Source organism: Dermochelys coriacea, chromosome 7 (assembly GCF_009764565.3).
Source record: "Dermochelys coriacea isolate rDerCor1 chromosome 7, rDerCor1.pri.v4, whole genome shotgun sequence".
In the NCBI taxonomy this organism is placed as follows: Eukaryota; Metazoa; Chordata; order Testudines; family Dermochelyidae; genus Dermochelys; species Dermochelys coriacea.
In genome coordinates this window covers 32,280,334-32,304,138 of record NC_050074.1, presented here as the reverse complement: position 1 = coordinate 32,304,138, position 23,805 = coordinate 32,280,334, and the positions used below count along the sequence as shown (strand labels likewise).

At 45.7% G+C, this 23,805-nt stretch overlaps 1 protein-coding gene across 2 annotated transcripts; it reads right to left on the bottom strand.

The window, feature by feature from the left end:
* Positions 1-569: 569 nt before the first annotated feature.
* On the bottom strand, positions 570-23,787 carry SYVN1 (synoviolin 1). Of its 2 annotated transcripts, none has more exons than XM_038411178.2 (16): positions 23,448-23,787; positions 14,216-14,364; positions 12,357-12,449; positions 11,731-11,883; positions 10,973-11,021; positions 8,728-8,831; positions 8,005-8,131; positions 6,745-6,844; positions 6,579-6,644; positions 5,787-5,903; positions 5,036-5,211; positions 4,224-4,382; positions 3,373-3,492; positions 2,925-3,111; positions 1,413-1,567; positions 570-984 (listed from the first exon to the last, which is right to left on the bottom strand). In XM_038411178.2, exons 1-16 carry the CDS (start codon positions 23,575-23,577, stop codon positions 830-832), a joined length of 2,040 nt encoding a protein of 679 aa, XP_038267106.1. In that variant the 5' UTR covers positions 23,578-23,787; the 3' UTR covers positions 570-829. The 2 variants fall into 2 exon arrangements, with proteins under 2 accessions (XP_038267106.1, XP_043375709.1); XM_043519774.1 differs by lacking the exon at positions 23,448-23,787 and adding an exon at positions 19,567-19,694.
* Between the last annotated feature and the right edge of the window lie 18 nt (positions 23,788-23,805).

Here is a 23,805-nt window from a genome sequence, read left to right as displayed (position 1 = left end):
CAGGGGATGACAAGTGTGTTTCATGAACTCCTCTCACCTTGAACTGAGTCACCTACATACATAGATTTATATGTAGAAGCAGAGACTAAGCTCACTTACAGGTATCCTTCCATGGGTAGTTTGTTAAGGAAATACACCTTTCCCCCTTTAATGATGAGAGCATGTTTCTTATGGACTTCCTTCAGCTAGACATTAGCATTGTTAGGATAAGCCCAGAAGGCATTGCTTGAGGATGGAGGCCAGCCGCCACATGAACGCCAGAGAGGTAGAAAGAACCGGGTTAAAGCAGGAGAGAACTATTTTGAGAAGTTGCCACCCAACTCCTGTTGGGCAGATGGGGGAAGGAAGGGCAACTTTCTGAACAATAGATATGCCCACTGTAGTTAAGTGGCACACCACAGAAGTCCCTGGGGTCTGATCACCTCAGCCCCATGCATCATGTTTTGTAGAAGGACCCTGATTTTCAGGGAATGCTGCTGGGAAGGTTCTGGAATTAGAACAGTTAGTGCACAGGTAGGTATGACTGAATCTGCACATCAGAGAGAGGACAGCTGCAGACTCAGCGGTGGGTTTTTGTTGGTTTTTAAATTAGAAACTATGGCAGATTAAAGAGTCAATTCTGAACCCCAGCACAGCGGCCCTAGCATTCTCATGTCAAGTCAACACTTGGTGCAGGTTAGAACGTCCTAACAGAGTGATGGCAGAGTCTCATTTCTCTTGTCGTATCCCCAACCACCACCGCACACGCTGCTTTTCAAAAGAAAAAAAGTCAGTGTCAAACGGTAACCCAGGCAAGACAAGATACTTAGGAAGGGGAGTTGGAGGGGTGTCAATGGGAAGGGGAAGAGGAGGATTCCAGTTTTTGAAGCCGGCGCCTGCGAAGCTCAGCTGTGTCAGGCTCCCCTGGTAAAGGCTGCTCCTCTTCTTCCTTGTGCCCAGCTGGCTCTGTGTATCCCTCCGCACCCACCAATCCAGATGGATCATCTGAGACAGCAAGGGGGAGGAAATCATCAGAGGTGGACATCCACCAGATTCCTCCGTTTCCCCTTGCTCCAAAGGGACTTAGAACCACTACTTTAGAACAGCCAAATGTGGCCATTAGCACTTAAAGGGACAGCCACCTGGCCTGTCTCATTCAGCAGCAAACCCTCATCTGGGACACACACCAGCATGACAGATGCTGCCTATCCTGGATGCACCTGTACCCTGCACAGTGAGATGTGTTGCACCTAGGATGAACATGGTGCAGCCACGTGCCATCAGCTGCTAAAACCTCTTGCTACAACTTTTGGCCCCCTCTGTAAGGTTTCTTAGGGAATGGGTTAGGTCTTGTTCCTAGACCATATGGCTAAACAGCGACACTATGAGGCTTCGCACTACAAGATCCTACAACAAGGAGGACTTTTGTCTACCTGTTTGACCTGTTGAGTCTGGTTCCACTGCTGGAGAGGTCCCTGGGGAAGAGGTACTGTCGGGTGAATTGAAAGTGGTGGATTCTCTGGTGGGTGTCTCTTGAGAGGAGGTCGAAGTGTTTAAGGAGCTTGGCAGCTGCGTAGGACGGGGTGACCTGTCCAGAGGGGAAGCCAGAAGAGGGTTACAACGTGGAAAGCTATAAATAGACCATGATTAATTCTTCATAGTATGCTATCATCTAGAGGGCCCAGATGAGTTCTAACAAAAGAACTTTACAAAAGAACTGTCAGACTGGATCAGACCCTTGGTCTATCTAGTCCAGTATCTTGTCTCCAACAATGGCCAGGACCAAATGCTTCAGAAGCAGGTGTAAGAACCTCATAGTAGGCAGATATAGGCTAATCTGCCCCTCCCACATTGACTTAAGCAATGAAGTAGGAAGTTCAATGTCCCTTCCAAAAATTTTTGCTGTCATGACAACTCCAATATTCTCGATATCCATATCCAAGCCCTTTTTTGAATCTTGTGTAATAAAAAGAGTGTTCCTGCCCAAAACAGTTTACAATCTAAATGGATGCGAGAGACAAAGGTTTACCATCCTCCTCTTTATTTATAGCAAAGCTAAGGCAAAGAGAGAGAAGTGCCCCAACTCACACAGGATGTCTGTAGCTGAGCCAGGACTTGAACCCTGATCAGAGTCCCAATATAGTGTCTTAGCCACAAGAACACACTTCTGGCTTCCAAACTCTGCTTTCCTAGCTCATGTTTCCTTTCACAGGGGTGGTGAACAGAATCTTGGCCTGAGTGCAAGTGCAACTGCATCTTCCAGCTCTTCCAGTGCAGGCTTATTCCTGGCCCAAGGATAGGAATAAGGGTGTCTCCACACTTCGGTGCCAATTTGCCCTACGAGCAAGCAGGACTTAAAGTATCTACTCAGTGCTATTAAAAAAAGGAGGTACTGCCAGGAACTGAAACTCTTGAGTTCTCACCCTCGCTCTGAGAAGCTATCTATGGCAATAGCTTCTCCACTGCTCTGCTTCAGGCCCCCCATTTTCACCATGCAGATGGTTACTGACCTAAGTCATGGGTTGAGGTTTGTACATAATCCCTAGATCTTACATGGCACTTTTCATCAGTGGATCTCAAAGCACTTCACAAAAGGTGGTCAGTATAATTATTTTCATTTTACAGATGGGGAACTCAAGACCAGTGGCAGAGTTGGGAGTAGAATACAGGTCTCCACAGTCTCAGTCCAGCACTCTATCTCCTAAGCCCCACACATTGGTGGTACAAGCTTTGGGCACCTGTTATCACCAATGAAGACCACCCACTTTTAGCATTGTGAGGACAGGGAGCCAGCAGTTTGAAATCACATATCATTACAATATGCTATCACTAAGCTAGATGGATCCAGCACAGAGCTGGATGGATTATAGTCAAGTCAGTGGTTGCACCATGTGTCCGACAGAGTATAAAAGGTATCACACCCTGCTGCAATACTGGATAGTTACCCAATGGTCGCCAGAACAGTGAGATACTGGTTTATCTGTAACATGGCTGCATCTAGGAGTGTGTGAATGTTCTGCAGACACTGGAGCCTGGCTTCCAGATGCTGCCGGTCATGTCCTTCCATGGCACGGAGCTCTTCGTCTGTCAACCCAGCAAACCCGGCGGGTGGCACAGGCATAGGAGGGAAGCCTGTTGAGAAGGAAAACAGATGGTCTGTAAGAGAGGACTCAAGGCAAGCTTCCCGACTCCCGCTCCAATGGGCAAGGTTTTAATTACTGGTGAAATCTGTCAATTTACTGAAGACTATATGAGCCACCATGCTCTTGGCAAGTTGCTAATTTGGCCCTTAGAGACAAAAGTTTGGATATTTTCTTCTCCCTCCCCATGCTCCCAGTAGAGGAACATCCTTCCCCCATCCAGCCCTGGATGGAAAAAGCCACCCTAGCTTACCAAATAGAGGTGGCAATGCCATTCCCATCCACGGGGGAGGGAAGGGAAAGCCAGGCACAGTTCCCACAGGGGCAGTGTCCGATCCAGATGCTGAATCACCACCAGGTCTTGAGGTACTCGCTGCAGAGGGTGAAGGGGACAAAGCAGATGATAGCCTGGTTAAACAGTCATGGTACATTTATGCCCATCCACCACTTTACACATAGCCAATGAGGTTTCAGCATGTCTTCAAACACACAACACCTGGGTATCTTTCTCGGGTCAATGTTAGTTAATCCCACACTATAAAATAATGTCAAAAAGGTAAGGGGATATGAAGCCTTTCATCTAGGTGCCAGTTGCAACCTGGCCTGGGGGTGGAGACTAGCTACCTCGGAGGGGGAATGAAATACAGAGCTTTTTCTCTCTAGGGCACTAGCGCAGATCCAGTACCATGCCTGAGGGATTGGCTGGCTCAGGGGGTCAGGGAATTGGATACAGGGCCTTTCCCCACTTAGGGGCACCAGCTCCAATCCAGCCCCAGACTGGGGAGATTGGCTGGCTCAGGAGGTCAGGGAATGGGATATAGAGTCTTTTTGCCTTTAGGGGATGAGCCACAGATCAATAGCATCAAAGCTGTTTTCATCTTGTGGCAACTCTATGTTCTGTTGGTGAGTCTCTGTCCAAACCACAGAACCCACGACTGGCATAACTGGCCTCCTTGCTGGCAGTCCCAACTTACAGGTCTAGAACAAAATGGGCCGTGGAGGACCAGAAGCAGGTCACAGTTGAAGCATGTTGGTGGGGTAGTGAGAGGGAAGCCTGCCCCAGTGATGACATGAAGAAGACGGTTAGACTGTGTGGCTTCTCACCTGTTGTCTGAATGCCTGAAGCGGAGGGTGCACCGGAAGCAGCAGAGGGATTCTCTGCATTGTTGGGTGGCTGGACACCAGGCACTGGAGGAAATGGACCTATGGGAGGCCAGAGGGGGAACATCCCAGGAGGAAACGGGGGCAGGATTCCTTGGGGGACTGCGGAGTGAAGGAGAGAAGTGGGTGACCCACAGAGAAGAGATGCCAGACAGACACTACATTTCTCCAGCACCTTCCAGCCAAGGGTCGCAAGGCACTTGTGACATTAACAAAGCCTCAGGGGATGTAGGTCACTGTATTACCCATTTTACAGAGGTACACTTATGGAGAGTGGCAGTCACACAGTGGCAGAGCAGAGTCCTGATTCTCAGCACACCCAAACCCAGCTCCAGCCACAGGACTATATTCCCTCTCCAGAAGCAGGAACAGAATCCAGGAGTCCTGATTCCCACTCTGTTGCTCCAAGAATTACACAATTCCTCTCCATTACACAATGCTCTTACTTTCCTTCTAATGACAGAGTAGCTAAAGGGCCAAATGTCTTTGGTTATTCCCATACAGCCCAATGTATTGTAATATGGTTGCATGTATAACTGAAGGCAGAATTGGGCCCAAATGAGGTACATTCAATAGTACAACATAGTAATACACTTTAATTTTTCAGTGCTGGGCAAGTAGTCCCAATATCAACAGCTGCTGCGCCTCAGCTCGAAGGTGGCTGCAGTGATTCCCATCTGGGATGAATGGCATGACAGGATTACTGAGAAACTGCTCAGCCCTGCTGGCTTGGTGTCCAGAGAAGCTGTACTCACAGTTAGGGGGCTGGGGAATCAGTGGAGTATGGTGTGGTGGTGGCTGCTGTTGCTGCTGCTGTGCTTGCTCCTGTTGCTCGGGTGGCGTCTGGGACTGAGACGGGAGGGAGGCACGGAGGACGTCCATGCGGCAGGTGGGGCAGGTCTGCTGCCGCTGGAACCATGAACGCAGGCAGCTGTGGAGGGGGCAGAGGCCACCTGGTTAAGACTGGCTCATTAAACAGGTTACTTTTTCAGGGCAATAGGATTTACACACAGTCCTGACAATTAGCTGGTGACACCCCTCGCCTGCTATTGTTTCTCACTCTTGCCATGGGTAGGTGGAGAAGAGAAGAGATTTCAGCCTGCGTAGCCCATTCAATCCATGGCTTCTCGACAGAGACAGCCAAAGAGTCCAGTTCGGATTATATTTGTTACATGGACCTGCTCGCTAGGGACTGAACTTGGAGCCACCAACTCACTGGCCTCCAGACAACAGTGACCAGGCATCACAGTTGAGAAGAGATGGATTGGAAGCAATGATCTACAGCTGAGGGGACCGAATTCCTTTACAAATCCTTTTTAGTTGTTTGGTTCTTCCCTGGTTCCACACACCCTACAGCCAGGAGGAAGTTACCATGCCCTGGCTTCTCCATTATACAAGGACAAGGCTTGGATTTTTCATGCCTTTGGCAGCTGACTCCACACCACAAAGAAAGCCATCTGCAAGCAGCTGTGTGGGCAGAAGTATTAGCAGTAAGCCTTTCCTCACCTGGTGTGGAATATGTGGTTGCATGGCAGGCGTTTAGCGCCCACCACCATCTCCTCCCGACAGATAATACAAACATTATCCATGGCTTGAAGCTCTTCTGGAGTGGCATCAGGATATCTGGGGAAGCAGTAGAGTTTTAAGAGGCAGTAACATATGTATTCTCCGATGATCTACAAGGGCAGTGATGCCAATAATGGAGTGGGGGCTATAACAGGAGATAACTAAGCAAAGGGAAATTTAGACTGGATAGCATGGAGATCTATGTGAGACAGTCCACCCAACCCCAAGGGAAGTCGTCTTGCCCAGCGCATTCCAAACTGGATGAGACAGGACTGAGGGGTTGCGCTAGATTAGCTGTGATTTACTAGGCTTCTAACAATCTGTACACTGGACTGAGTATCTTAAACCAGACTACTCTAATGTGGATTTCCCCTGTATTAATTAAGCTTAAACGGCCAGAGAGATTCATTGCAAACATGGCTGTGTAGTCTTGTGGCCAGATGACTGGACTGGGAGTCACAAAAATCTGGATTCTACTCCCAGCTCTGCCACTGATCTTGGGCAAGTTCTTTCCCCCCTGTCTCCGTTTCCCACTCCCACCCTTTGTCTATTTTGAATATAAACTCTTTGGGACAAGTGCCATCTCCCTAGGTGTCTGTGCAGCGCCTGGCCCAATGTGGTCCTCCACACCCCAATCTCAGTCGAGGGAGTGAGGGGCCTGCCCTATGCCTTTAGGCCCACTGTAACAGATTTCACTCTATAGAAGCAATTTCTCTCCAACTGGATACTTACAGAGTGTTCATGTTGCGAATGGCACGGCGTGACATGATGGCATCAGTCACAGCTCTCTTGAACTGCCTGAAATGACACAAAAGTTGCTGGAGTTGCATACACATACAGGAACAGTATCAGACAGACACTCAGCATGTGCTCAATCAATACCCCAGAGACATCTTACCTCATTGCCAGGTACATAGGCCGGATAGCGAAGAGAGGGAAAGTGTGCACTTTGATCATGATTGTCATGAAGGCCATGTACAGCAACACTTTAATGAAGCCTGAGGAGGAAGGAGAGATATTAGTGCGCGCGCGCTCTCTCTCTCTCTCTCTCTCATGCCTCTACTCAGAGAGTCTCATTGCCCTTAAACACTAGCGAACTCCTACATCAAACCCTGGGAGGCAGGGAAGTGCCTCAATTTTACAGGTGGGGAAAGAGGCACAGAAAGGAAGCAACTTGCTCCCCCATGTCACACAGTGAGTCAATGACCAAGCTAAGAACAGAACCCAGGAGGCTCTAGTAAAGCAGTTGCACTCCTCTCCCAGAGCTGGGAACAGAACTCTGGAGTTTTGGCTCCCAGTTCCTCCCTGCTCTAACCACTGACCAACACTCCCCTCCCAGAGCTGGGGATAAAGCCCAGGGATCCTGACTTCCCATTTTCCTTGCTTTAGCCACCAGACCACAATGCCTGCACAAATCAACCAACTCTGGCCTTCAGAAATCCATCCAACCCACATTTTGATTCCAATCTTACCAAGCCATCAGCATTTTAGGCCTCGTCTACACTACAGAGTTAGATGAACATAAGGCAGCTTACATCAACCTAACTCCGTAAGTGTCTACTCTAAAATGTAGCTCCCACCAACGTAACTCCACCTCTGAGAGGCATAGCACTTAAATCAATGTAGTTAAGTTGATGCAGAGTCAACATAGACACTGCGTTGCTTACATCAACTGTTGCTGCCTTTCAGAAACCATCCCACAATGCCCCACACTAGCAGTTCAATTGGTGCAAGCACTCCTGGTGAGTACACGCACCGCCAATGAAATAAACGTAGTGTGAGTGTGTAAAACTGATTAAATTACTGCGGTGGCTGTACATCGACGTAACTTAGGTCAACTTAATTTTGTAGCATAGATTGCCCTTAGTTTTAATGATACATTAAATCATTTTGGATGGCCACAGGTTTCTCTTACAAACACAGCACCTACTTAGCTCCATTTCAATCCCACTTTCTTCCTTTCAAATGATCAATGAAGTGGTGAGACCAACTACCTCTCCCAACCATGCTCCTATGAAGAGCTCTAGCACAAGGCCCAATATAGCACCATAATTCAGGCTCCGATGACTGTTAGATGTTCATAGGGGAGAACACACAAGTCCCCACTGGGCCATTGAAGAAGCTGGCTGTTATCCAGAGCTGGGGAGAGAGAAAGTACCTGTGAAGAGCTCCGTGTACAGCATGTAGACAGCCTTGTTGTCCCATGGATTCTCACTCTGCAGGTCGACTGAATGCAGAATGTACTTTATGAAGATGGTGAGCACCATGGTCATGAGGATGGCATACTGTGGGAGCAGGAAAGAAAGAAGAGGCATATCACAGGATGAACTAATCTTTTAAAGGCGTTGGAATTCATCTGTACCCTGTGCTAAACTCAGCCCAGGGACCAGGTCACATGGTAGGAAACTGGTGTCTCCGAGCCAGGCCTGCACAGATATAAAAGGCAGCCTGAATTCAGGGAGAGAAGAAGGGAGTAGGGAGGCTCTCCTTAGCTCCCTGACAGATGGCCTGGGAGTGCAACCCTACAAGAAGCAGGCTGGAGGAAAGCCTAAGCAGAAGGGAGTAAAGATTCACCTTAACTTAAAGGCAGAGGGCCTGGGGAACCAAACCTGCATGGAGCAGATGGTCTCCATCAGAAATCCCAAGGCAGGGGAAAGGACTTGATTGATGTGCGTAACTGCTGTTTTTGGAGAAAAAAACAGAACCACGAAGAAGAGGGATCAAAATCCAGATACTGCCAAGAGAACTCTGATGCACTGGCAGGTTAGTCAGCCCCACTGGCTTACAATGCATCACAGAGCTCTGATGTGCAGTGAGTAGCATAGCAAGGCAAATATTCCTCCCTCCCTCCTTGCCACGCAGGCAGACATTTATTTCGTACCTCAAACCCAAAGACCAGCTGGACAGAGGCTCCCCGGGTGAGGATGCTGTGGTAGGCATGGCTGACAAATAGGAAATCCAGGATGCCCAACAAAAGCATCAGAGCTGGACACAGAAAGAAGGGAGGTCAGACACTGGAATTACAATACTGAGCTGTGATTTGGGGTACACAGGGGGAAGACTTGACAGAACTAAAGAATGGGATGATTTAAGCATAAGACTAGGAGCCAGGACTCCTAGAATCTATTCCCAACCCTGGAAATGGAATGTGATCTACTAGCCAGAGTATAGGTCTGAGAGCCAGGATTCCTGGGTTAAAACCTTAATTTTCCCACTGACTCACTGTGTGACTGTGGGCAAGTCTCAGTTTCTTCATTTGTAAATTAGGACTAACACCCTTCTCACAGGGGATTGGGAAGCACTAGGCAAGTGCCACGTGGAAGAAATTGAACTGCTACATCCCATATACAGAACATTTCAAACTCTCAACTGCATGGGATGAAAGCCATGCAGGGGTGTCAAACATTGATATTTATATTACAACAGAGCCCCAGTCAAGATCTGGACCACATCACACAGCACAAACACATTTCAATGGGTCACTTAGGATCCTCTGAAAGCCCCAGCCTCAGTTTCCCATGGCAATTTCTTGCACGAGTCAGTATGTTAACCCCAGTGTGCTGCATAGTTTCATTCTTCCTTCCTGAAGTTTTAGCTAGCTACAGGGTTCTCCTTGATATCCTGTCTTCAACTAGGTTGCTGTGAGCTGTTAAACAGCTGCTCTGCTCCAACCCAGAGTTGAAAAAGCAATCCAATCCATAAAAGGCCTTCTGAAAGACATTACATACTGTTCTGACAAGGTTATCGACTCTGAACAGTCTCACACCCAACTGCACAAATGAGAAGGGGTTTTACATTAGCGTATTTAGCCTGTCAAATGCAAATTATCTTCTGAAATTATCTTTCCTGGCCAGCTGTTGCTGCTCGTTGAGTCCTGGAGAGGAAACGTTCAGAGTAGAGAAACTCTTCCCCCACCCCAGGAGATTTCTGTCAGGTATCAAGCCAAGTCAAGCCTTCATTAAACTTTGTTGCTTTAATGATTTCTCCACATCCTACCCTCTGCATGGGTAACACTTACTCACAAAGTCATTTTCGTTATTAACAGTGCAGGCAGAGGTTAGCAAGCTTCTCACCCACAGCTTTGCCAGTGCACCTCACTCAGAATGGCAGCCCACCACCCTCACTGCTATTCCAGGGCTGATCTGTTCCCACACCTCTGCCAATGCACCTCAATCCTGGCTTGCAGCCCCCACATTTCAGTCCTGGATCCTCCCTTACCACTGCCAGTGCCCCACAATTCTGAGCCACTGCATCCCTGCTACTCTAGTCCTGCATTCTCTATGCCTCTCAGTTCTAATCCACAGCACTCCCTGCTAGTCTAGTCCTGGACTTTCTCCCGACACACTGTTCTGTCACTGCTTCTAAACCCTGACTTGCTACACTCCCTGTTATACCACTTCTGGACTCCTGACTCTCAGCTCTGTCAATGCCCCTCAATCCCAACCCACAGGTTTCTGCTATTCCAACCCTGAACCCCGCAGCGCTTGGCTGATGCTCCACCCAAATGCACAATTCTACAGAGGCCACTCAATCCTGACCTGCAGCCCCACTCACCACCCTTACTAATCGTGCCCTGGACTCTCCAGTAGAAATAGATCTGCAAATTCTCTCAGTCCTGACTAGCTGCATCTCCTGCTATTCAAGTCCTGAGCTCCCAACATAGATTGTTGAGGGTGACTTGTATGTTTGTTTTTGGAAAATGGGGACTAAGCGTGTTACGGAGATCTGCAAATCTCAGAGATAAGGAAACCTATTAGGTCCTAACAAAACGGTCTCTAAAGGACCAGAACTAGGCAGGGAAAATGAGATTCCACATATGATCTAAAGAGAATTTGAAGCAACTGCTCTCACACCACAAGGCAGATATGTTAACATGCTGAACCAATCCTGCTCCTACAAGTCTGAAGACTTCCCTTGCAGGTAGATTATCCCATATCTGCCACACTGCAGTGTTTCTTGCACCTTGCTCTGCAACATCTGGTGCTGGGCTCGGTCAGATACAGGAGACTAGACTAGATGCACCTCGGGTTTGACCCAGTATGGCAATTACATTGTAATGGGAGGAGGAGGGGAGAGAAACAAGAACAGGGGAGGACAGGCAAAGGGAATAAAATAAAGGCACTTACAGATTATGCGGAAATGAAAGAGCCAGGAGATGTTTGGACTCCTCTCCATCTGGGAAGAGATTAACAAACTTTTAAGACTCTCCACCCAATTTTCCAAAACGCCATTCTCTGCATTCTGACTGCATGAGATACCCAGGAACTGTAAAGAGTTACTGATGCAGGACCAATAGGCCAATCTTATTTTCTATCCATCTTGGTTTCTACACCACAAGCATCATCGTGTCTTGCTGATTCCTTGTCTGCTGGCATCAGTGTCTTCCTGATCTGCAAAGCGCTGAGCGCGCTGAGGTACTGAGCTACTTTAGCTCCGATGGAATCAGCGCTTTTACTATTTGTATATCTCTAGAACAGGGGTTCTCACAAAAATTTTTTGGTGGCCTTTCTGACAAGTTACATAAGTAACTTTAGGAAAAACAAATAAATATGCACATATAGATGTCCAAATTATTGTAATTTATTTAAGTGAGATAATCCTGACCAGCCTGGTATGAAGGACAATTGCAGAAGCACTAATGAGAAAAATGAATGTAGAACAAGCAGAGGACACAAAAGGATCTGCTTCCAATGCTCCCTACACATAGAACACACTATGCTGTGACATCCAAAGCACAGTGACAAGGGTTTTCATCCCTCAAAAGGGCACAGAAGTACCTTAGATAGACAGATCCCTTTTTGTTACCAAGATCACTGAATGACTCCCCAGATAGATGGCAGCCAACCCCAATCTGGCATCCTTTTCAGCAGCATGTCAGACTTACAAAGTCCACCCGATCCTCAGCGAGCCAGTGGAAGCACTTGAGGAATAGGAGAAGGGTGAAGAGGGCCACAAAGCGGGGACTGAAGTCATCCCTGAAGACGGTGAAGGCCAGGCAAGTTTCTGTGACTGCATACCATGATCTCTCAAGTAGGTGCTGAGAGAGAGAGAGAGTGTGAGTGTGTGTTAGCCACACTGTCCCAGTTCCCCACATACAGCTCGTCTTAGCTCTCCATACTGAAGGGAGGAGGGGAAGGAACTTCTACTTGTATGTCCCAATTTCTAAGGGAAAGTGTTTTCTTTTGCACTCCACCCCCTTCCCTCTGAGGATCTCAGAGCACTTGGGTATCAGACTCTGTACCATGGTTCTGTAAAATGGGGTAACAGCAGTGCCCTGCCCACAGGGACGTTGGGAGGATAAATACATTCAAGACAGACACTCAGACACTCTGGTAATAGGGGTCATGCAAGTACCAGTGATAGATACGATTTTATGCTCAGCATCAAAATCTCATTTAACTTGCAATCAATGCAGTTCTCAGAGCACCCCTCTGCTACTGTGTACCTTTGTCACCCAACATAAGATTGTGCTGCAAGTAATCAATTACAAGGGCCAGAGGCCTCACTCACCTCCATTTCTGCTGCTCGGAGCTGGCCAAAAAACACTTTGCCCATGAATTTGCCCAGGAGGAAAACCAAAACAAAAGCCTGAATGTAGAGAACCTACAGGGAAGGAAAAGGGAGAGATTGAACTAAAAGAAAAACACACACACACACACACACGTTTATGAACCAAGCCAGACCAAAAGAAACGGCTGGTGAGAACAATCCTGCAGCACCGCTTCTAGCCTAGATCAGACCTTCCCATCCTTAGAGTCTATGATTTACAACACGCAACGGATCTACTTTAACCAGTTATGACTGTCCTCTGTCCACTTTCAAGGCACATAACACTCTCGCATCTTATTTCCCATCCCCAAGGAAACATACGGTTAGTTTTCAGTTAACCCCTTCACAACATCCTAAGGCCCTTCAGGGTGTGTGTAATCTGTGTACCATTGGGCCTGGAATTTGTATTTTGAAGGTACTTTGGTTACTGTAGGGAATTGGTGAGATGTACAGATTTCTACCTCACTTGCACCTGCACGTTACTGTGTACGTTAAAAAAGCCCAACTGAAAACAGATTAATGAGCCTTTCCAAATTTAGCTAGAATTTTGCAAGCCAGCTGTGGAGTCAGTTACATGCACACATACTTATAAATATTTCCCACACTAAAGCAGTAGTTTGTTCTGAGTACTACTGGCTCAGCAACTGCTGTAGCGTGGAAGTGTTTGTTTTGGTCAACATACCCTGAGGGAATAGAAAGCAGAAGTGAACTGAAAAAAGAGCCACTGAATTACATTGATAAAGAGAAATGACTCAAATGAATGCTGTCCAGTGCTCCCTGAAGTAAACTGAGGGCGGGAGGAGAGGGACAAGACTCTGTCCACTCCCTAGCAGATGGATGCCAACCTCACGCAGAAGTCACCATCACAGTTTAAACTTATTAGCATCCTTGCTGGAAGACTGAGTGGAGTGGTTAAATACACATTAGGCATGGAGACAGAACTACCTCCAGGCAGGGCTAAAGCCCAGTGTTGGATCAGTATGGAATACTTGCCCTGCTGCTGGCAATGCTGTACCTATCCTTGGGATAAACAGAGTGTGAGAGGCTCCAGAGTGGTCAATCCAGAATCTTTCACTGACATTGCATCCCCTCAATTAAACAAAAGCACAAGGAAAAAGGAAGCCAATATTTCGACTGACTAGCAAGATTCATTTGGGACCTCAGCTCCTGAGCCTCCAATTTAAGAGTTAATCAACCCAATGATTAAATGAGACAGCCAAAGACTGTGCAGGATTTGGCTCTGCTCTGCATCAAAATAACCCTGGATTTCAGCTCTCTCGAAAATGTTGATGTCCCCCACTCCCTGTGTAAACGTAGAGGTACTACATAACAAATCGTTTCCAGGGATTGGAATACAGCACTGGTTAAAAGGATTGCCTTGACAGGAATTTTCATTATGGCTGCTCCTGTTTTTATTCCACATCCCACGAACATACCAGAGCCCTCCCTGTAAGAGGTAAGCTTAAATTCAATGTCACACTCAATTCGCACTCCCTCTGCTGACGCTGACAGTAAGGGGGACACAATTAGTGCCAACTGTGCTGGGTTAATTGCAGCTTGGATTCTCAAAGTGGGCAAGACCCCATGAAAATCATTGCACTGATAAGCACCAAACAGGAATGACTTTCAGTCACTACCAAACTGGGAGCTCAAAGACCAGCTCTCATTACCAGTCCCCCAGAATCAGGTCACTTCCACATGGCTTTGGATGGCCACTGTAGCAGTGCAAATTAAATACCAATAGTTGACAGGCTGAGCCATTATCAGAGCAATCTGATCTCCACCCCACAATCTGGACAGCCCATGGACTGCATACTTACTGCCATGCTGGGGCTGGATTTGGTCAGATACACCACTGTTGGGTAGAACTGGTGCTTCAGGTAATAGGCGTGAGCCACTACCACCGATGTCAGAGCCAGGCTGGCAGCCATCATGACTGCAGTTCGGAACATCTCCCCAGCCCAACGACCTGGGTGAGGGAAGACAGACATGAGCATACAGTTTAGAAATACAGAATAAAGCCGTAGCTGCCTTCACATCACCTAAGGCAACAAAAGAGCCACCAAATTTGCATTGTAAGGAGTCAGTGGATCATTGCTGTATTTGGTTTGCTGCTTCTTTGCTTAACACAGTTTTCATTACATTCCCCCTCTCCATCTGCTTTGTTCTTGGCCTCGCATACTGCAAGTTCCCACCAGGCCATGGACTTTGTCTTCCAATATTTGTCTGCAAAACACCTATCAAACACTAGGTGATCACATATCAAACTTTCTTTAACCTGGATGTAAATAGTTATCAAAGGATATCAAGCACTTTAAAACAAAAGGATCATTCCAAGCAGCCACCTCTAGGGGTAGGACAGGGAAGCTCTTAAACAGCCATACAGCACTAATGAGCAATAGTTTATGACTGAATGCAAAGAACAAGTCAACCAAGATGGACTTTTGAGGGGAATTTTAGTTAAGAAGAAAGCAAATATCCAAGTTGGAATTGGGCCATGACATCATGGGTTTTAGCATCCCATTCTTGTGAAATCAGGGGTATTTTAATGATTACAAGTGAGGGACTGGTGCTTCTACCAACACTGTACCAAATGTATATGCAAAAGAGGAGGTATTTTCAGGCAAGACCTCCATCCCCTGAGGTATTTTCAGGCAAGACCTCCATCCCCTGAGGTGTGTAATTCAATGTTGAAATATCTGACACGATCTAACTCAAACAGAATTTATGAACTTGATGCAGGAAACCCTGGGTGACAGTCTCTGGCCTGTGTTATGCAGGAGATTTGAATCTAGATAGTCAGAATGGCCAATGCTACATAAAAACTGGTGAACAGTAACTGTTTTGAGCCTGCTGCCCTTACACAGTCATTGGATATATTAAAACAAATGCCTGCTGAGAACAGACCAAAACTTCAGCGAGGCCATGATCCAAGCAAAACCTCTCTCTAGCATCAAAAATGCAATTTATTCAGTGGAGATTATACAATTTGTACAGTTTGGTCAAGAAAGTGACTACAGCCATTGTACTGACTATAAACCTAATAATGAAAACAACGTTCCTGGATTGTCAATGTTGTGAACAGAAAAATTAGTGAAAACTTGAGCTTTCTCCAGGCTAGAGAGCTTTTACCCTGCTCCTCCAAGGATTCTCAATTACATTTTATAGGCCAGACTGACCTGATTTAGAGGGGAAGTGAAGGCAGCTATCAAAAAATAAATGATAACAAATGGAAGAAAGGGGAACTTAACAGTAATGAATATAAGTCAGAAGCCAGGAAAAGTAAAAAATTGATAAGGGAACCAAAGAGACACAAGGAAAAGCTATGACCAGCAGAATTAAGAACAAAAAGAATCCCAACAATGTTTTGATCCATTACTAGATGTAAATGGTAGAATTATCAATAATGCAGAAAAGGCAGAGGGTTCAATAAATATTTCTGTTCTATATTTAGGGAAAACACAGATGACATAATCATCACTTAACGATGATACTCTAACATCCTCCAGAGATACTAGTGGAACAGAAAAAGAGCAGCTACTAAAGTTATACATTTTTAAATCAGCAGGTCCAGGTAACTTGCGTCCACAAGTTTTAAAAAAGCTACTAAGGAGGTCACTGGAAAGTTAATGCTGATTTTCAGTAAGTTTTGGAACACTGGGGAAGTTCCAGAAGACTGGAAGAAAGCTAATGTTGTGCCATTATTTAAAAATTTTAAAAAAACCTGTCAGTCTGACATAGATCCCAGGCAAGGTAATGGAATGGCTGATACATGAGTTGGTTAATAAATAATTAAAGGGTAATATAATGAATGCCAATCAACACTGGTTAATGGAAAATATATCCTGTCACACTAATTTGATATTATTTACTGATGAGATTATAAATTTGATTAATAAATTTCTGTAAGGCATGAGACTTGGTACTACACTACATTTTGATTAAAAAATAAAATAAAATTAACAGGGCACACATTAAATGGATTAAAATCTGGCTAACTGATAGGTCTCAAAAGGTGACTGTAAGTGGGGAATCACCATCATCCAGGTGTATTTCTAGTGTAATCCCACAGGGATTGGTTCTTGGCCCTATGCTATTAAACATTTTTATCAATGACTTGGAAGAAAGCATGAAAGTTTGCAGTTGACAAAAATTGGGGGAGCAGCAATTAATGAAGAGGATAGGTGAGGTCACTGATACAGAGCAATCTGGACAATGCATGTTTTAATACAATTAAATGTAAATATTAGGGCTGTAGATTAATCGCAGTTATCTCACACAATTAATTCAAAAAGTATATCATGATAAAAATTAATTGCGATTAATCGCATTGTTAAACAATAGAATACCAATTGAAATTTTTTAAATATTTTTGGATGTTCTTCTACATTTTCAAATACATTGATTTCTATTACAACACAATACAAAGTGTACAATGCTCACTTTATTTTTTATTACAAACATTTGCAATGTAAAAAAAGAAATAGTAGTTTTTCAATTCACCTCATACAGTACTGTAGTACAATCTCTTTATTGTGAGAGTGTAACTGACAAATATAGATTTTTTTTTGTTACTTAGTGGCACTCAAAACCAAAACAATGTAAAACTTTAGAGGCTACAAGTCCACTCAGTCCTACTTCTTGTTCAGCCAATCACTAAGACAAATAAGTTTGTTTACATTTATGGGAAATACGGCTGCCTACTTCTTATTTATAATGTCACCTGAAAGTGAGAACAGGCTTTCATTCGCATGGCGCTTTTGTAGCCGGCGTTGCAAGGTATTTACATGCCAGATATGCTAAACATTCGTATGCCCCTTTATGCTTCAGCCGCCATTCCAGAGGACATGCTTCCAGGCAGAGGATGCTCATTAAAAAAAAAAAAAAAATAATGAATTAATTAAATTTGTGACTGAGCTCCTCGGGGGAGAACTATATGTCCCCCACTCTGTTTTACCTGCATTCTGCCATATATTTCATGTTATAGCAGGCTTAGATGATGACTCAGCACGTTTGATTTAAGAACACTTTCACAGCAGATTTGACAAAACGCAAAGAAGGTACCAATGTGAGATTTCTAAAAATAGCTACAGCACTCACCGGAGGTTTAAGAATCTGAATTGCCATCCAAAGTCTGATAGGGGCAAGGTGTCGAGCATGCTTTCAGAAGTCTTAAAAGAGCAACACTCCGACAAGGAAACTACAGAACCCAAACCACCAAAAAAGAAAATCAACCTTCTGCTGGTGGCATCTGACTCGGATGATGAAAATGAACATGCGTCAGTCCGCTCTGGATCATTATCGAGCAGAGCCCATCATCAGCATGGACGCATGTCCTCTGGAACTGTGATTGAAGCATGAAGGGACATATGAATCTTTAGCACATATGGCAAATAAATATCTTGCAATGCCGGCTACAACAGTATGATGTGAATGCCTGTTCTCACTTTCAGGCGGTGACATTGTAAACAAGAAGCGGGCAGCATTATCTCCTGCAAATTGTAACCAAACTTGTTTTGTCTGAGCGACTGGCTGAAGCAGGACTGAATGGACTTGTAGGCTCTAAAGTTTTACATTGTTTTATTTTTGAATGCAGTTTTTTTTGTACATAATTCTAATTTGTAAGTTCAACTTTCATGATAAAGAGATTGCACTAGAGTACTTGTATTAGGTGAACTGAAAAAGACTATTTTGTACAGTGCAAATATTTGAAATAAAAAGAATATAAAGTGAGCACTGTACACTTTGCATTCTGTGCTGCAATTGAAATCAATATATTTGAAAATGTAGAAAACATCCACAAATATGTAAATAAATGGTATTCTATTATTATTTAACAGTGCGATTAATCAGGCAATAAATCGTGATTAATTTTTTTAATTGCTTGACAGACCTAGTAAATATACACATCCAGAAATAAAAAATGTAGGCCATACATACAGGATGGGGGACTCTATCCTGGGAAGCAGTGGCTGAAAAAGATTTGGGGATCATGGTGGATAATCAGCTAAACGAGAGCTCCCACTATGACACTGTGGCAAATGAGGCTAATGCAATCCTTGGATGCATAAACAGTGGATTACTGAATAAGAGTAGGTTTCATAGTAGCAGCCGTGTTAGTCTGAATAAGAGTAGAGAGGTTATTTTACCTCTATATTTGGCACTGGCGTGACCACTCTCCTTACAGTGTGTATGATAAACCCATTGTTTCATGTTCTCTGTGTGTGTGTATATAAATCTCTCCTCTGTTTTTTCCACCAAATGCATCCGATGAAGTGAGCTGTAGCTCACGAAAGCTTATGCTCTAATAAATTTGTTAGTCTCTAAGGTGCCACAAGTACTCCTTTTCTTTTTGCGAATACAGACTAACACGGCTGCTACTCTGAAACCTGTTGGAATACTGTGTCCAGTTCTGCTGTCCACAGTTCAGGAAGAATGTTGATAAAATGGAGAGGGTTAAGAGTAGAGCCAGGAGAATGGTTAAAGGATTTGAAAACATGCCTTAGATGATAGGCTCAAGGAGCTCAATTTATTTATTTTAACAAAGAGAAGGTTAAGGGGTGACTTGATCACAGTCTGCAAGTACCTAGATGGGAAATATATTTCAGAATGGGCTCTTCGATCTAGCAAACAAGGTCTAACATGATTCAATGGCTGGAAGTTGAAGCTACACAAATTTAGACTGGAAATAAGGTACACATTTTTAAAAGTGAAGACATTTAATCCATGGAACAATTTACCAAGGGTTGTGGTGGACTGGCAATTTTTAAATCCAGATGCGACATAGTTCTGAAAGATCTGCTCTAGGAATTATTTTGGGGAAGTTCTATGGCCTGTGTCATACAGAAGGTCAGACTAGATCTGTGGTTTTCAAACTTTTTTTCTGGCAACCCAGTTGAAGAAAATTGTTGATGCCCACAACTCAATGGAGCTGGGGATGAGGTATTTGGGGTGTGGGAGGGGCTTAGGGCTGGGGCAGAGGGTTGGGGTGCAGGGGTGAGCACTGCAAGGTGGGGCCAGGAATGAGGGGTTCAGAGTGTGAGAGGGGGCTCAGGGCTGGGGTGCAGAAGAGGGTCAGGGCTCTGGGCTGGGGGTGCAGTCTCTGGGGTGGGGCCAGGGATGAGGGGCTTGTGGGGAGGGCTCAGGGCTGGGGATTGGGGCACAGGCTTACCTTGGGCAGCTCCTGATCAGTGGTGCAGTGGGGGTGCTAAAACAGGCTTTCTGCCTGTCCTGGTACCGTGGGACCACGTTGCACCCTGGAAGCAGCCAGCAGCAGCTCCAGTTCCTAGGCGGAAGCACACAAGTGACTCCATGTGGCTCTCGTCCGCAGGCACCAGCACCCCAGCTCCCATTGGCCAGTTCCCAGCCAATGGGAGTGCGGAGCCGGTGCTCAGAGGAGGGGCAGCGCATGGAGCCCTGTGACCCCCCTGCTTAGGTGCTGGACCTGCTGCTGGCCACTTCTGGGGCACAGCACAGTGTCAAAACAAGTAGGGACTAGCCTGCCTTAGACGGGCAGCATCGCCGATGGGACTTTTAGCAGCCTGGTCGGCAGTGCTAACCAGAGCCGCTGCAACCCATTACCTTACATTCTGTAACCCAATACTGGGTAACGACCTGCAGTTTGAAAACCACTGGACTAGAAGATCACAATAGCCCACTCTGGCCTTGGAATCTATGAATTCTACACAGTACACTGTCCATCTAGAGAAACCTTGTTAATGTTTTTTCTCAAGCTACTATGCAAACCTCTGTGGTAAAATTCCCACTGATATATGCCACATGACAACATTCAGTACCCTGATTAATAAATATTAATACCACCTAGTTCTTATAACACTTATCAGTAGATCTCAAAGTGGTTTACAAAGGAGGGGCAATATTATCCCCATTTTATAGATGGGGAAACTGAATTACGGAACGGTGAAAGTGATTTGCCCACACTCACCAACAGACCAGTGGCAGAGCCAGAAACAGAACCCAAGTATCCTGAGTCCCAATCTGTTCTAACCACAAGGCCACACTACTTCCCCATACTGATTAGAACCTTGCATTCAAGGTTCTCAGAGTGTTGTAAAAAAAAAAAAAAAAGAGCAGACATAGGGGGAAAAAAAAAGGCACATGACCTATGGGCACAAAGCAAGTCAGAAGAAGGATGGTTCTGTAGTTTTGAAGCACCAGACTGGAACGCAGGAGATGTGGTTCTATTCCCAGTTCTGCCATTGGCTTGCTGTGTAACCTCAGGCACATCACTATCATTCTGTACCCGAGTCATAAAACAGGAACAATCTTTCCTTTTCTGTCCCATCCTTGTCTTTTTTTAAGTTGCCCTTAAAAGCATACAGTCTAAGTATTCTCTCTTACTCTGTGTATTTAAAGCAACTAGCACAATGGGGCCTCAAGGCACTAATGCAATAATAAATAATAAAATGTCAGTAGCAGTCAAGGGAAGAGAATTAGGTCTCATGCCTCCCAGAAGTCTCTGCTCTAGTAACTAAAGAGCATTCTCTTCCAGAGTCAGGCATAGAACACAGAATTGTCTCACAATCCTCCAGCTACCAGACCAGACAGAGACACCTGTGCTTTCTGAAGGTCTAAATACTCAAGTCCAATTAGCAGCATTCCTGTGCTAGAACATTAAAGCATCACATTATAACAAAGTAAAACACTGACATATAAGAGTGAACATAAAGCAGTTCTGTGCGCTAAGGCTGTCATACATTTCACAAATCACAAGTACGGGCGTGGAATTTTAGTTAGCCATCCAGATTGCTTCTTTGGCCAGGTCTTGCCCCTTTTAGGAAGTTATTTATAAAGATGAGTTTTCGAGACCACACCTTTCTCTTTGCTTAAGTTTCAACCAGAACTGGTCAGTCCCCTAAACCTGTGAATTATAATCTCCATGTTTAAATTAAGATAATTTAAATTATATAAAACAGATGGCAGAGTTGCAGTTAAAATGTTGGACAACAGTTTATGAGCCTGCACATGACTAGCTACTTAGGTTACTTTAACAGTGGAGTTACATGCACACTCCACATTTCAAGTATCTTATAACAGAAATGCTGAATCCATTCAAGTGACAGGGAGTACCACTCGAAGATTCTTATATGGATGTCACTTCCATGTCCCACACTAAACACTTTCAGTTTCAGTCAGTCCATCTTGCACTAAAACAATTTAGTTCTTTAAATACTTATGTGCTAAAAGTGGATCTTTTATAACACAGAGTTCACTAATATATTTTACATTTCATTAGTGCCTTTCAGACCAAAGGCTCTGGAAGCACTTCACTGACTATACATTATTAATCCTGTTTATGACAGTCGTGCCTCCAGGCCAACCAAGAATGGGGCTCCATTATGTGGGGCACTGTACAGAGTAGTCAATAGACTCTGCCCCAAACAGCTTACAGTCTAAACCACAGGTGGCCAACCTGAGCCTGAGAAGGAGCCAGAATTTACCAGTGTACATTGCCAAAGAGCCACAGTAATATGTCAGCAGCCCCCCATCAGCTCTCCCCCGCTCCCAGCACCTCCAGCTCACTGGCAGCCCCCTTGATCAGCACCTCCACCCTGCGCACCTCCCAATCAGCTGTTTCGTGGGGCGCAGGAGGCTTTGGGGGGGAAGGGGAGGAGCCAGGGCACAGCAGGCTGAGGGGAGGGGATGGGAAGGGGTGGAGTAGGGGCAGGGCCTGTGGCAAAGCCAGGGGTTGAGCAGTGAGCACCACCCAGAGTTGGTGCCTATCCAAGGAGCTGCATATTAACTTCTGAAGAGTCGCATATGGCTCCAGAGCCACAAGTTGGCCACCCCTGGTCTGAACAGATAGAACAGATGAAGAGGGTGGGAGGGGGAGAGCATATGACACAGACAGACCCAGAGCATCTTAGAAAGCACAGCCAATTCAGAGATGAAGGAGTAAAATTGTAGCTGGCAGTGTGTTATGAGGGGGTTGGATAGGTGAATCGTGATCAAAGACTCTCCAATAAGCCCTCTTTGTTGCAGAAAGTACTAGGAGTGATTAGGTGGGATCTATAGTTTCTATCCTGAGCAGATAAGACCTAGTTTGTAGACTGCATGAATCTTATTTATCAGCCTCGAATGTGGTAATGTTATCCCCACTGGGCTTCGATCTCTGGTTCCAGGGAATCTTGACAACCTTTCAAACCTGAGGGTAGAACTGAGCCTTCCCCTTCACGTAAGCAAGATTTACCGTATAAAGAGCTTGGGACATACTTCAATCTTGCTGGCAGATAGGATTGGAGCTGTGAGGGAAATAATATGAATGCTGACAGTCTCCTTTCTCCCCCCACATCCATTTTTTTTTTTTTAATACTTGCCTCTCCTTCAAATTATTTCCTCCTGCCAGCTGGGTTTTAAACTTTACTGAAGTTTGAGAGATGGGAAAATGAAGAAGTTACATAAATTGGAAAGGGGAGAATTGTTATTTTTTCCTGAGATGCTTCAGAAGTTCTCTCCCATCATTTTTAATATTGAAAGAAAGGGAGAATATGAATTTCCTTAAGGGCCTCTTCTCCCTCAGTCCATATGAGTGACACCAAAACACACAATAATCCCCACCACCTCCAGCACTTTCAAGGGAGCCATAAAAGGACACTCTCCATCCATGTGAGCCCTACTACTCCTCCCAGCATTTTTCCCCAACCAGAACAGCTCAGGCCCCCAACAACTACTTAAAACCCAGTACTCCCCTCCCAGCTTCTCAGATACCTCCTACTACACAGGCTGTAACTTGCCCACTCCATGGCCCCCCCATCCACCTTATTCAGGTGCCCAGGATCGAGCCCCCTTCTCACGTACCACGTACCCAGCCCACCCAGATCCGATCTCCCCTTCTCCAGACTTTCCAGCACCTTCCTCGCGCCCTATGTCCCTCAGGCTTCAGCTCCTTCCCCAAACCCCCTTCGTCCCCAGCAACCCCACTTCCCACTGTTCCTTCCCCAGATTTCAGCCCCTCCCCAGGCCCCCTTGCTCCCCAATACCCGCTGCACCCCACAATCGGTCCCTCGCCAGGGCTCCCCGGCCCGGACTCACCAGGATTCAGGAGCCCCCCAGGCTGCTGCTCCCAGCACCACAACCAGCTGCGCCTCACCCCGCCCTCCACCGGAAGTCCTGAAGCTAGGAGACACCTCACTTCCGTTTGAGATGTACCATCCGCACACATCCTAGTAACCCCACCCAATTCACCTCTGCGGGGACTACCTCCAGTCACGCCCCGGGGTCTCGCCTCAGACCCTCCCTTATTTAGAGCAGCGAGCGTTACAATTCGAACCCAACCAGCTCCCTCGTTTCAGAATGCAGCTGGGCTGAATCAAATTCTCAACTCCCTACTGCCCCCCCCCACTATTTCAGACGGTACGGTCCCAGTGTCTACTTGGTATCGTCCGCCTTC